Here is a 14,079-nt window from a genome sequence, read left to right on the forward strand (position 1 = left end):
CCGGTCCTGCGGCCGCCCAGCCCGCTGCTGCCCGTGGCGGCGGCGGCAGCGGCGGCCGCCGCGGCGCTGGTGCCGGGGTCCGGCCCGGGGCCAGCCCCGTTCCTGGCTCCCGTCGCGGCCCCGGCCGGGGGCATCTCCTTCCATCTGCAGATCGGCCTGAGCCGCGAGCCGGTGCTGCTGCTGCAGGACTCGTCCGGGGACTACAGCCTGGCGCACGTCCGCGAGATGGCTTGCTCCATCGTCGACCAGAAGGTAAGGCGCCGTACAGGGGGCGCTGCCCGTCCGGTCGCCCCTCGCCGCGCCAACTTTCCGGCTCCGGGGGCTCGGCCGGGAGCCAGCCTCGCCGGCGCTCGGGAAGGGTCTGGCACCGGCCAGGGCTGGACGCCGGCAGCCGAAGCACTGCATTCCCCGTTGTCCGGTTCTCCCTTTGCCCCGTCTTCTTGCATTCCCGGTATCTCTGCAGTCCGCATCCTCCTCACCCATTTCCAGTCCTCTTGGGACATTTCCAGGTATGTTGCTTGCCCATGTCTCCCAGCGCCTCTCCCTCCTCTTAAGACTTCCCTGCTCCCCCTCCTCCGCGCCCCCGCCCCTTCCCTCTGGACCCTGGACCAGCACGTTCCTGGCGCCAGAATCCTCCTTCCCGTACCAGAGTTTTCCCCCGGGACACGCTCAACACGATTTCAGCACCACTCCCTTCCTCTTCAGGCCCCTCTCCCAGCTCGGACCGATGCTGAGGAGTTCCTGGAATGATCTAGAGATGAGGAATTTCTCACCTGTCAAATAAGCTTTTAAGAGGGAATGATTGACTCGGCCAGCTGTGAAAACAACTGACCAGGTCTCAACGGCTCACCTCCCTGTGGTGTTTTTTAGTCCTACCTTTGTGTGAACGTGAAAGCAAAATTTTCAACGATAAAATCTGGAAGTTGCAGCCTTTTTGATCGGCATCCCTGAGGCACTGATAGTAGGGCATTGAAGTAGAGGCACAGACCTTTAAGTGGTGGGGGTGCGCCTAGGGGCGCTCCGAGGCTGGCCGTCCCTGTGGGACTCTGGACAGCGGTCACAAAAGGCAGGTTGGAAAAGGGGCCATTATCCTGGGCCAGGCCACCCGGGGAAGGGACCCACCCTGCCCACAACTGTTTGTAGTGCAATTTTGAATTTCAGGTTTCTGTAGCCATCCAGAGTGATGTTGCATGGAAAAGGGTGATTAAGAGTGTGAAGGAGAAGGGGCATGGCGCCAGTCTTAGTATAAACAGGCAGGGTTTAGGGGGTGGGAACAGAAGTCTATAAAGGTGCTAAATTTCCACCCTGGAGGACTGGCTAATCCTTGCCCTATAAAAGTCACTTGAATAATCACTGAATGCTTTCTTTAAAGTATTTGGAGGACAGATTACTAAACCTGAGTGTTGTTAATTGTGGCATGTAGCACAAGGATATGAGGAAAAGCCCTGGGGAAAAATCAGTAATCTAGGAAGTTTGTAAAAGTTCTGGAGGTGCGCTAAGGCAACAATGAGTGTCAAGAATTTTTGGTTATTGAATGTAGTGACACTTTCTATTACATACAACTCGCAGTCTTTTTCAACTTCCATGTAAATGACAAATTCTAATTCAGGTACGTGTCCTGTCATGTGTCTCCTCATCAGTATTACAGGGTATTTGTTGCAGGTGAACAGGAGCACTGTCCTAGGCATTGTAAGACTTCCCTTAGTGCGACAATCTCCATTAGGGTGCAAACCAGTTAACTAAAGAGCATTACCGGATAAGCATAAAAACCATGTATAATAAAATTTCTCAAAAAAGCTAATGCAATTGTATAGAATTTTAATTTACCTAAATTCTAAAGCAAGTGATAGAGTGTTAGGGAATATTCACATTGAGTCAGATTAATATGGGCAAACTATTTTTGACCAGCTTTACAACACCCACCCTACCCCCTCGATGGAGTTTAGGATGGGGAGAAACATGTATGGTTCCAGAGGTTTGGGATTGGGATTTTGAATGGAGAGTAAATTCCATTTGTCTCAGGAGCTACATATGGAGGGAATGATATGAGTGCAAAGGGACAGAAGCTACAGGTACCTATGGAATGCAGCAGGCCCTCTGGCCCCAGGGTAGGGACTAGGGTATTTAGAGAAAGTACAACTGTGAAGAGGCCTTGAAATTAAAATGAACTCAAATTAGTAGAAGCCTCAGTAATCTTCCACATAGAGATCTCAAACCAAAGAAAGATGGATTTGCTGCGTGGAAGATGTTTTAGAATGCCAAAAATGTTATGGTAGAAAGAAAACTGGAGTTCAGTCATGAACTATTTGAGACCTGAGCCAACACTGGGGGAGAGACCTGGAATAGTACCAGAAAGGGAAAAATCATCAGCCTTGGTGGCTGATTTATAAGGGGAATCCCTTCCTTTTGTATTTACTCTTGTAATTCTTCTTTTTCTAAAACAAGAGTTTGAGAAGCTTAATGGCTTGGGATAACCAAAGTAAAGTTCTCCCTTGTTCTTTTCTTTTCTTTTCTTTCTTTCTCTCTCTCTCTCTTTCTTTCTTTCTTTCTTTTGTCTCTTTCTTTCTTTCTTTCTCTTTCTTAAAGTTTATGGCAAAGAATTCAGTTTAGAGATGTGGATTTGAGGGCTGTTTATATACAGAATGCTGTAAATACTGGATGGTAAATACTGGATGGTGGGTCTCTACTGGAAAATTTCCATTTATCTGTCTTCCATCATCTGTCTTGAGGTACATTATCACCCAAGGCAGAAACGTGATTAAGAGGCCTGAATATCCATCACAGGATAGCAGGGATCTCTTTGCCTTGTGACAGTAGAAATGGCAGACAGGTCAGTGTTGAGTTAAGGAAATGAGAGGAGGTCCTTTGTCCCTTGTTTCAGGTTCTCTTAAGTACTTGCTGGAAATATCAACCACGAGGAAGGATGACAGGAGGAAAAAAGAGAGGGAGGGAGGGAAATGAATGTTTTAGGAGAGAGCTGAGAGTTTGAAGTGATTTACAGTTTATAATGTAGACTGGAGCCATGTGGAGCTTACAATAGAAGGTTCTCCTGAGTTTTTGAGCCCTCCACATTCATTGTTTCATAAACTTTTCGAGAAGGGTTTTTATACAGTTTGTTTGAGAGTTCTCTAAGTATTAATACTAACAGACATCAGGCTAGCTTAAATCTTTGGAAGTACTAGCTGACAATTCAATTTATTTAAGCAACATTCATCGACATTTCTTGTGGGGTGTGCATCTGAGGTTTTTAGGGCTGAATAAGAGAGATTGTGTCCCTGAGAAACTCCTCTTTAAAGTTATTTTTGTTATTGTTTAGAGTTTAGAGTATAGTTTTTCTTTGATTATGTAGGTTTGGAAATTGGCAAACATTTGATTGCACTTGAAAATTTTGATGGTAATTTAGCATTTAAGATGAAAGTACCCAAATAGATACTGAATTGTATAGCTAAGGAATTATTTCTTTTATCTTTTAGTTTAGGTCAAAAATCTAGTCTTGCTCTTCTGTATGTAACAATGTTTAAATATATAAGATGTTATTCCTTCCTTTGGAAGTATTAGCCTAAGGTTTTACTTACATTATGCTTGTTTCATTACTTTGCAAGCATGTAACCTTGAAGGCTGGTTGTATATAAAGACATGCATTCTGTTAGTGTACATGATTATTGTTTCCTGGAAGGTAAAAAAACAAAAACAAAAACAACACCAGTAATTGACTTCTCTTTGAAACACTGTTACTTTCTACCAACAAAGGAACCTTGACTGTATAGACTAAGAAGAAATTGTTTTGAGGCAAGAACAGTAGTATTCTAAAGGAAGAATTAGTGTGGTTTCATAGTGTATTATCTCTCTGTTTATCTGTCTACACACACACTTGCACACACACATACTCTTTTCTTAAACAAGCAGTTATTAATTTAGGGATATGAGATCTAATTAATATGACTATCCATTCATTTTGGTTATTATCTTATTAGAAAGATGACTCATATTTCCTTTTTGAATTTGCTAAAATGGGGTAATACCTTCAATAAGACTCTTGGCATATAGTTCCAGTTTATATACAGACATTTATCTGACAAGAGAAACTAAACAGGGAGATTTTATAGGAGGTAGCTCACTAAAGGAGTAACCAAGACTAGTGTTTTGGTTTGAGAGCAGATTTGCTATACTTGTAATTGTTTCACTTTCTTAATTGCAAATTGTTCTCTTAACAGTGTCGTTTTTATCTTTATTGTGATTTTAGCTATTCTACTACACAGATTAAGTTGGAAATAATTAACTGCTTGACCAGCCCAACATATGTGGAGCAACAAAATCCTTTTAAGCTAATGATGGTGTTTGGGTCTTAGGTGTACACTTTTTATTCAGATTTCACATTTGTCATTATTGTATGTATTCTATGATTTCCAATTTAATGATGAAGTATAGAAGTTGTCATTTCACTGAGTGATTCTTAATGTAACTTTAAATACTATATATTTAAAATTATAATTTCTTCCCAAGTTTAGTAGTTTAATGGGATTATATTTTGGTATATATGTAATACTTATGTACTGCATATATATGTAATATTTACATATATACATATCAGTTTATTATCTAAGTTTATAAGTGTTTTATATAATATTTTTAAAAGTGTACTTTTCCATGTATAGCCTTCAGGTGCTGAAATATTGTTTTCTCTGTGTATTATAGGCTGCAAAAAGTGAGGCCTCATTACATAGCTCATAATCCAAAGAGAAACTCTGCTTTATATTTTATATCAATGTGCAGAAGTGAAAACCTTTTCTTATAGGGATATGCTATTTAACAGTTTTCACAAGAATATATATAATTTTTAAATTTTATTTATTTAAGTAATCTCTATGCCCAGTATGGGGCTTGAATTCACAACCCTGAGATCAAAAATTATATTCTCTTCTGATTGAGCCAGCCAGGCACCCCACAAGGGGAATATTCTATAATATTTTATATAATACAAGATATTTTAGAATATTCTAAGAATTGGATGATTGGTTATTTTGACAATATATGAAGTAATGTGGGCCTTTAGATCCAGGATTGAGATAAATTTGAAAGAATTTTCTGTGAAATCTATAGTGTGTGTGGGAGTGGGAGTTGGCGGTAGGTATGGGGCTGGAAAATTATTAGTAAGGTTTGAAAATTTGCCCCATACTTAATAACTGTGTTGGTCCATATCAAGAGACTCCTATCACAGCTATTAAGGGAGATCTAAACCTTTATTTGGTAATTATTATTACTTTTTTTTTTTTTTTTTTTTTGGTGAGGTGATTGTATATAGGTCTTCAGTTTATGCATGAATGACTTAATGACATTACTGGACAGTACAAACAAATTTGTACCTTTGAATGTATGGTTACAATTTATCTAAGATTACTTTGAAGATTAAGGATAATATATATAAAGAATTAAATATACTGCCTGGCAAATAGGTGTATAATAAATTAAATAGTATTATTGATATTTTAAGACTTTACAGACAGCATACTGTCTTGATAGCAAAAGAAATATGTACTTTATTATTTTATTCTTATGTTAACATATAAATAAAATTATAGTGTTAAAAAGCAGTATAAATGTAAGGCTTTGATAACATTTTTACTCTGCCCTGTATAATAGGGCAGATCTTAGAGTACCTGCATTTTGTAACTGCTTCTGAAATTTCAATCTCTCAGAATTCCTCAAGGAGTAATTTGATTGTTGCTAAATGTAAAAGCACACGCTGATAAAACTATAGCACATCTTCATTGCTTTTTATTATTTTTGATAAGAAGTTGATTTAATTCCTTTTCAATTGCAAGTGTAATTCCAATGATATTTCATTTGGAAAAAAAGGGAAATAAAATAGGTAAGGGTATAGTATTTGGCAACATAATGATTCTTAATTCTGGTCCTCAAGACTGAAATTGAAAATTCCTTTGCAAATCTACCCTTGATAGGAGGAAGAAGGGACTTGGAAATGACTCTGGGGGATTGCATTTTGCTATCACACTAGCATCCAGGGATTATTTTCTAAGTTGTTACATCTGATGATGTAGAGGGGATGAGAGGCAGGTTTACTGGGAAAAAACTGAGTTAGCAGTTTTGCTGAGCCAGTCCCAAGTGTTTTTAAAATCGTTTCACTAACTACCACTTACCTCTCATGGAATTCCATGTTTCATTATAAAACCTTTAGACAACCACAATCAGTAAGTATCCATCCATCTTTTAAAGAAGAGTAGAAGAGATAATTATATGAAATATGTATGTATTTAGACTGGAAACATTGAATAAGTTCTCAAGCTATACCAAGAAACTGGTATGATCAAGATAGCAAGGCTGAACCCAAATTCGATTAGAGGTGGATAAAATGAAGTTCATGGGAGTTGATCATAACATGAGAGTTCTTTGTTTTATTTTTATATTTGTTTGCTTCGTTTTTCTGTGTTGGGCATAACTAATATTTTTGACCTCTGACCCTTTATAGTCACCTTGATTTATCTTAAAGACCTAAGTCCAAATGTGGAAATAGAGGTGAAAGAAAGGAGTGGTTTTTTTTTAAAGTTTATTTATTTATTTTGATAAAGAGACAGAGCAAGCGGGGGAGGGGCAGAGAGAAGGGAAGAGAGACAATCTCAAGCAGGCTCTGCAGTGCAGGATTTAAACTCATGAACCCATGAGTTCATGACCTGAGCTGAAACCAAGAGTTGGATGCTTAACCAGGTGAGCCACCCAAGTGCCACCCCTCCCTCCCTGCAAAGGAGTGTTTTTAAAGATTGTGCACACCTTTTAATTTCCTCAGCATTATTCTAGGGAGGTTTTGAAAATGAGATTTCAGTTTCTTAAAACCTTTTTTAATGTTGAAATATGGTAGAACACAAAACAAAAAATGTGCAGCAATTTTTTGGTATTGATAGAAATTAGATACAGAGAAAGTGGTTATTTTGCTCCCATATATTCAGTTTTTTTCCATCTAAAAGAATATGTGAAATTTCCCCCAGGAATTTCTCTGATATTGTCAACCAAATATTTTTCTACCATTAAAAACCAATAATGACAGCACCACTTGAAGTAACTTTGCAGCAGAGGAACCCACATTATGTTGGCTCTTACTCTCTAGTCTCACACAGAAAAAAGATAATTAAGTAAACAAAACCTTTGATTATATTACGCCTATAGCCATTATGAAATAGCATGTATTTTAGATAGTCATAGAGTATAAGAAATTGGTGTAAAAACACCACATATTAAGACACAGTTTTGCCTGTCAAAATTTACAGTTTCCTGTGTAGAAGTTTCTTCCAAAGTTGCACAAAGGTTTTATTTGGCTAAAGCTAGTCAGTTGATACGGCAGCTTAGCAGTGTTGGCAAATATGAAGATTAGATTTTCAAATATGTGATCATGTAGGAATTTTGTTCAACTTTTTGGTGAAAGGGGAAAAAATATGTACCCTTCCCTGGTTCTTTGGCTTTTAGTCTAAGGCACTGACTGATGAGGAATTTGTTGAATTTGCTTGTATTTAGGCATAATTTCAAAAAATTCTGATTTCCACCTTCCCTAATTGTCAGCAGTCACTTTTTTTGTACGTATGTATCATCAAATGGATGAAAAGTATGAATGTGATAATGAAAATATTGAGCAAAAGGTATAAATGTGCCTAATAAATGGTATTGATAATCTAAAGCTCTATAGACAAGTACATTGTTATGTTAATAAAAGAAACATAGTTTTTATTAGCAGGAAACTTGTCTAACTTATTTGGGTAAAAAAAATTATAGGTATCTTTGGTTTGTTCAGATTGTTGGAGAAAAGCCATACCTTGAGCATTTGAAGCTTGTTTCAGCATACAAGGTTCGTCACAAAAATAATACAGTTAAGATCCAGTGAAAAGAGTATTAAATATGTTAAATAAAGATTTGAGTCTCTTTACTTTTTCATAAAAAATGAAATAAAAAGAATCTGAATATAATTAAAACCTGATTTGATAAGATATGTTGTAGACAAAAACATATTTGCACATCAAATGAGACAACAATGTATTCAAATATGAAATCCATGTACCATTAATTCAGTTTGCTTTTCATGTATGTTTTGTAAATGTTTTAAGTTGACTTAAGTAAAAATTTTGGGGGTGCCTGGGTCGCTCAGTTGGTTGGGTGTCTGACTTTGGCTCAGGTTATGATCTCATGGTTTGTGAGTTCTAGGCCTGCATCAGGCCTGGAGCCTTCTTCGGATTCTGTGTCTCCTTCTCTCTCTGCCCCTCCCCCACTCATGCTCTGTCTGTCTGTCTCTCTCTCAAAAATAAATAGACATTAAAAAAAATTAAAAGAAAAAACATTAAACCAATAGGTTAAAGCGTTATTAAAGATTTTTAAACCGTCAGTTTTGAAAATACCAAAAAATCTAAATCTTTTCCTAGCTTGTCTAAATAAGTCATACTTAATGATATAGTAACTAGTGAATAATTATGGAACTATCATTAGGTCTTGAATGGATAACTATTGCCAGAATATAGACCAGGGTTTCAGTTCTAGTTCAGGTGCTTGAATTAAGTTCCAGAGACCTTAAAAATGGATTGAATTAGGCCAGGTCAAATATTTATGCATGACATTGTGTCTCAGTGTTTTTATCAATTAAACATGAACATTTTTTCCCCCCATATTTTAACTCCTTAGATTTTGAGAAATGGCGTTAGGCTTGCTCATGGTCTGGCAAGGCATCTTGGGAGGGACCAGGAGTTCTTATAATACCTCCAACTGGCTACATCCTTCTCAAAGTGCTGGGATATCATGGCCAGCCTTCAGAGAGGAACATACATAAGGACTCCAGGGTATCTGGCATAGGGTATAGGAGGAATTGAAGACATCTAAGGGTGATTTGTTTGTTAAAGAAAATAGATTATTAGGGTGGGACAGGAGGATGTTTCTCATTTTACAGAAAAGTGAAGTCTACTGGCCACGAGGAACCATCTGTATAGTCTTTGCATTCAGTGCCTTTGAAAGGTTTGGTTTGCACCCTGGATATGGAAAGCTGCCGCTAAGAACATGTGTGACTTACAGAGTTGTATTTGTTTAGAGATTGGATAGTCCAGTTAGACCCTCAGAACAGTGATGCTGGGGCTCAAGGCCCCTTGACCAAAATCAGTGGTCTAGGGCAAACAACTGTAGCTTTTGCTATTGTCAAAAGCAGGAAAGAGTAGGGGGAAATGGTGGGGTTGGAGGAGTGGTAGTTAAGCTTGGGTGATGACTTCTAATCCGTGGTGATGAATAGACCTGAGCAGGTTATAGTAGGCAAGGCCTGTGGGATTAGGAGACTAGTGGACCAGAGATCAGAAGAGGACAGTGACAGTGAAACTCTGACCACCTGCGGTTGGAGTTAGCAGGAATGGTCCTACTATATAACTTGGGTATAGCAGTGGGGAGAGGTCTAGGAGGTGGCTTTTTATAAGTTGAGTAGTTCTCACTGGAAGTTTTCACAGTCACAGATGAGAGGTTCAAGGAGCAACTCCAGGATGACTTGATGTGAGAGTTTTAGGAAGAGCTTGTCCCAGGAGCATTGGGTCATGCTCTGTAAGGTTCTGGGCCTCATGGTAATAATGGCTAGCAGAGCGGAGCCTCCAGGAACAAAACCTTCCTGGCATGTACTCTGTGTGCCTGCCTGTATCTTGGCTCTTTTTTTGTTCATTTGTCATCTCTGATTTTCATAGTAGCCCTTTGTGATAGACATTTTCTTTCCACTTTAAGGATGAGGAAACTAGGGAGGCTAAATCATTCGCCCCAAGTCGCATAACTACTAAGTAGAAAGCAAATCCCTCAATATATTATTCACTTCACTATAGCTAATCCTGGGAACAGAGAGGGCTGGGATGGCTGTAGGTTTGTATAGAGAATTTGGAATGATGTGGGGGAGGGGGCAATGTTAAGATTCCTATTATGTTCACTGAAATTTACTTAAAGACACTTCAGCTCTGACTGTGTGATGTTATTTATGTATGTGTTTAAATTATTCCTTAGTCTGGAAGACTTCCTTCATCTGGAATTCACATCCCAGGTAGTGGTCAGCTAGAAATCTAGTCATTCTGGAGACCACCACTACAATGCTTTTCTTATTAGTGGCAAGATACCCACTCCTATACTGATAATTAATGTAAGCAACATTAAAGATGGACTCTTATTGGAGATATTAGGGCCATTACAGATATCCAAATGGCCAAAATATTTTAAGACAAACCTCACCCTTGTACTAATATGTCTTCTTTTTTAATTTCAAAAAAATTTTCAGTTTATTTATTTTGTGTGTGAGTGTGTGTGTGTGTGTGTGTGTGTGTGTATGTGTGTGTGTAAGAGAGAGAGAGAGAGAGAAAGAGAGAGGCAGAGAGAAGCAGAGAGACATAATCCCTAGCAGGCTCTGCATTGACAGTGCAGAGCCTGACTCAGGGCTGCGACTCACAAACCTTGAGATCACGCCTGAGCCAAAACCAAGAGTCGGCTCAACCGACTGAGCCACCCAGACACCCCACCTCTTTTTTTTTTTTTTAAGTAAATATCTGTGTAGCAGAATTAGGTTAGGAATTTGCTTTTATTATACTTTGGTAAGAGGTTATGGGAATAGTTATTCCTTACCCATCTTTAAATTTTCAGACACCACTGTTACTTTTCCAAAAAGTTAATTATTAATTAACTTGTTTGATTAAATTGGCCTACCTTGGTTCACAATACTTTTTTCCAGGGAGATATGGGCACTGAGGTGTCTTGGAAGAAATAATTATGTTAAGACCATGTATTGATGAGTGTGGCTCAAGACTAGTGGATATAAAGAATATTAGCCACCAGTGTCAATCAGTGAATCATTGCTTCTTGAATACTATATTGATTCTGAGGAGATTCTGAGAAAATAACTCAAGATTCTTAAGACGGTGCCTTTCAGTGGTTGTTTTTCATTTGAGAAGTATTTGGATTGCCCTATGCTAAGGATTATGCTTTGCAGATATATTTTCTCTTTCTATAAATTTTGTGTGTTTGTTTGCTTATTTTTTGATCAATTGTGAATGAACACACCCAGAGGTAAACTCATTCCCACTGGTTGAGCATGAGTAATCACAGGCCACGTGGAGGTTTTCATGTAAGTCCTGCTGGCTATGCCAGATTATGACTTGCCTCGCACTCTTTTGCATTGCTTGTGTTCAGGACTAAGGCCAACACTTCTCTTGTAGACTATTTTTACTATCTTTAGGCTTTGCAAAAGTGTAGTTGTCTATATAGACAGACATGGTTTAATCTAAAGTGTATTGATAATTCAGTTACAGTTTAAGAGTTTCTGCCCCGCATGACTATCAGGAAGTGTGTAGTAGTTATTCATTCCTAATGGATGAGGAGGGTGCCTGAAATGTTGCCTCTTTTTGATAGATTTAGAACTTTTGCAGCTTTAATACAATGGATGAATTACAAAGAGAATTCTCTTTTGATATGACTTCCCAGTAGTCCCTTGGCTGACCAAAAGGCAGCAGACCTGTCCAGCCACAGTAGAAATCTGATTTACTACATATCTGTTAGTCAAGTACTGTCCTTTGTAAGCCTTATCTTGAGATAATTCGTCTTTAACTAGTAGGACCCATCAGTTGTTGTTTGAGGAGTAGTAAGGTGAGTTGTTCATGCCTAGCTCTCCTCTACCAAATAACCAGTGCTAAGAAGTAATTGACTAGCTTCAGAGTAGCTCCTATACAAGAAGGCTTTTACCCCTTCTCTGTGACAGACCTTAATTCTATTTATTGATGTAAAATGAACTGTTGTCACCCTGGGATGGAGATATTTAGAATAATTAAGTATAGCCAATAGCTTGAATAGATTTTCAAAGAATAAAAGACCAAATCTTGCATAATCTTTGCTTTTATTCAATTCTTTGGTAAGAATAGGGATCAAAAGTAAACATGCAGTGAAAACGGACTGGTAGAGTGGATCTGAGTTAATACACTACGTTAAATGGAATGATCATATATGCCCACTTATCCAGGACCCTCCTATTGATGTTTTTGTTCTAGAATTCCTTTTGAGTGGATGTTTACCAATAAAAACTATGGAGTTTTAAGTTAAAAATAAACAAGCAAACACAGAAAGAAAAACCTTTCTTTGGGCAAACATTTTATTGTCTTTTGGCCAAAAATCCTTGTACATTTAAAGATAAAAGCAAAACTTACATCTAGAATTTATTTCATGGAAAGAGTCATCCGATTATATATATTGGCCATGTCACTGAGCAACTTTTCTAAATGGAGTCTTGAGCTAAAAACAGAAACAAATATAAAGCTTACTTTGGTTTGAATGTTATCCTCTGTGATCAAAAGTTTTTGTATAACTTAAAGATGAACACACAACCAACATTTAGAATTGATTTTATTTAACTAATTCATTAGATCTCACTTTGAATGTAATATCTAAAGTAATTTTAAGTCTACATTCTCCAACCAATGTAAATCAAGATACTATGATAGATAAGTACATGTTTATTGTGTCAAACAGCAAATAATTTTGCTTATTTTGGTACTTCATAATACCTTTATTAATACAAATAGGTAAACAGGAAAGGCCTTCCTTGAAGCTTCAGCACCCATGGCAACCATTACAGAGGCAAAGTACACTGACTTACATGCAGAAGGATAGCATTATCATTGTTTCGAGTTGTACTTTATTATATTCTGGGTGCTGGAGAAAATAACGTGGTTAGAAAAAAAAGAGAAATATTGTGCACAAATGCTCTTGATTACTTAGAAAACTTTCTTTCTTTCTTTCTTTCTTTTTTTTTTTTTTTGAAGTTGATTTTTGAGAGAGAGCATGCACACAAATGGGAGAGGGACAAAGAGAGAGGGAGAGAGAGAGAATCCCAAGCAGGCTCCACAATGTCAGAGCAGAGCCTGATGCAGATCTGGAACTCTGGAACCGTGAGATGATGACCTGAGCCAAAGCTGGACACTTAACTGAATGAGTCACCCAGGTGCCCTGAAAACTTGCTTTCTATTTAAAAAACAGGTAGGCAAATAAGGGAGATAAAATTTTGGAAATTGTAGTGTCCCAAGATAATAGAGTGTGGGCTATAGCTCCTATTTTCTTAGGATGAAAATATCCAGGCATAGACTGGATGAAGCAAATGCATATTATACCTATTACTCTTCAGTTGGTTTCTGTTGATAAATATGTTGCTGAAGTAATATTAAGAATTATAGGTTCAGAAATTATAATGTTGAATATCCTGGCTTCTGAAAAATAATGCAAGTCAATGGGTCTAAAGCCACTTGAAAAGGAACTTGATTTTGTATAATCATTTGTATTTAGAATTTTCCCCACATGGAAAATTATAACTTTATAATTCAATTACTTAATTGTTTTTCTTTTATTTTGAAAACTACAAAATTACCATGTTTGATAGGCTGAATAATGACCCTCAGAGATGTCCACACTCTAATCCCTGGAATTTGCATATGTTATGGCAAAAGTTATTTTGTAGATGTGATTAAGTTAAGGATTTTGAGACAGGGAGACTATCCTGGATTAACTGGGTGAGCCCAATCCAATCACATGGGTCCTTAAAAGTGGTGAATCTCCCAGGTTAGGTCAGACAGATGAGACTTCAGCAGGAAAATTCTAACCACGAGAGGGACTCTATACCCTATCGTTGATTTTGAAGTTGGAGGAAATGGGTCAAGAGGTAAGGAATGCTGGGGTCCATACACAAGAGAATTAAGGGTTGTAGTGGTAGGAGATGTGACCACAGAAACAAAAGGCTAGACTGATGCAAGGAAGGGGTCAGGAACCAAGTAATACAGTCAACACTGAAAGCTCAAAGCTCAAAAAGTGAGAAAAATGATCCTCCTCTAGGAGCTCAGAAGGAACCGCACCTTGACTTTAGCCCAAGGAAAGTGACTTTGGACTTCTGATTTCCAGAAATGGAAGAGAATAAATTTATGTTTTTAAAAACTGCTGATTTTATGGTAGTTTGTTATAGCAGTGACAGGAAATTAATATGCCAGGTTCACTGGAGAAAAGGTGAGGAATTCAGATAAGCCTCTAAGTGGATCATACTACTCA

The 14,079-nt window shown here is 38.0% G+C and overlaps 1 protein-coding gene across 1 annotated transcript in view; it reads left to right on the top strand.

The window, feature by feature from the left end:
* The first annotated feature begins 6 nt into the window (after positions 1–6).
* The window catches only part of PRKD1 (protein kinase D1), a 327,609-nt gene continuing 313,536 nt past the window's right edge, over positions 7–14,079 (top strand). The window contains exon 1 of the mRNA XM_049612962.1: positions 7–252. Within this exon, the coding sequence (XP_049468919.1) occupies positions 226–252 (27 nt within the window). The 5' untranslated portion in view covers positions 7–225. The remainder of the gene's footprint in view (positions 253–14,079) is intronic.

This window comes from Panthera uncia, assembly GCF_023721935.1.
Source record: "Panthera uncia isolate 11264 chromosome B3 unlocalized genomic scaffold, Puncia_PCG_1.0 HiC_scaffold_1, whole genome shotgun sequence".
In the NCBI taxonomy this organism is placed as follows: Eukaryota; Metazoa; Chordata; class Mammalia; order Carnivora; family Felidae; genus Panthera; species Panthera uncia.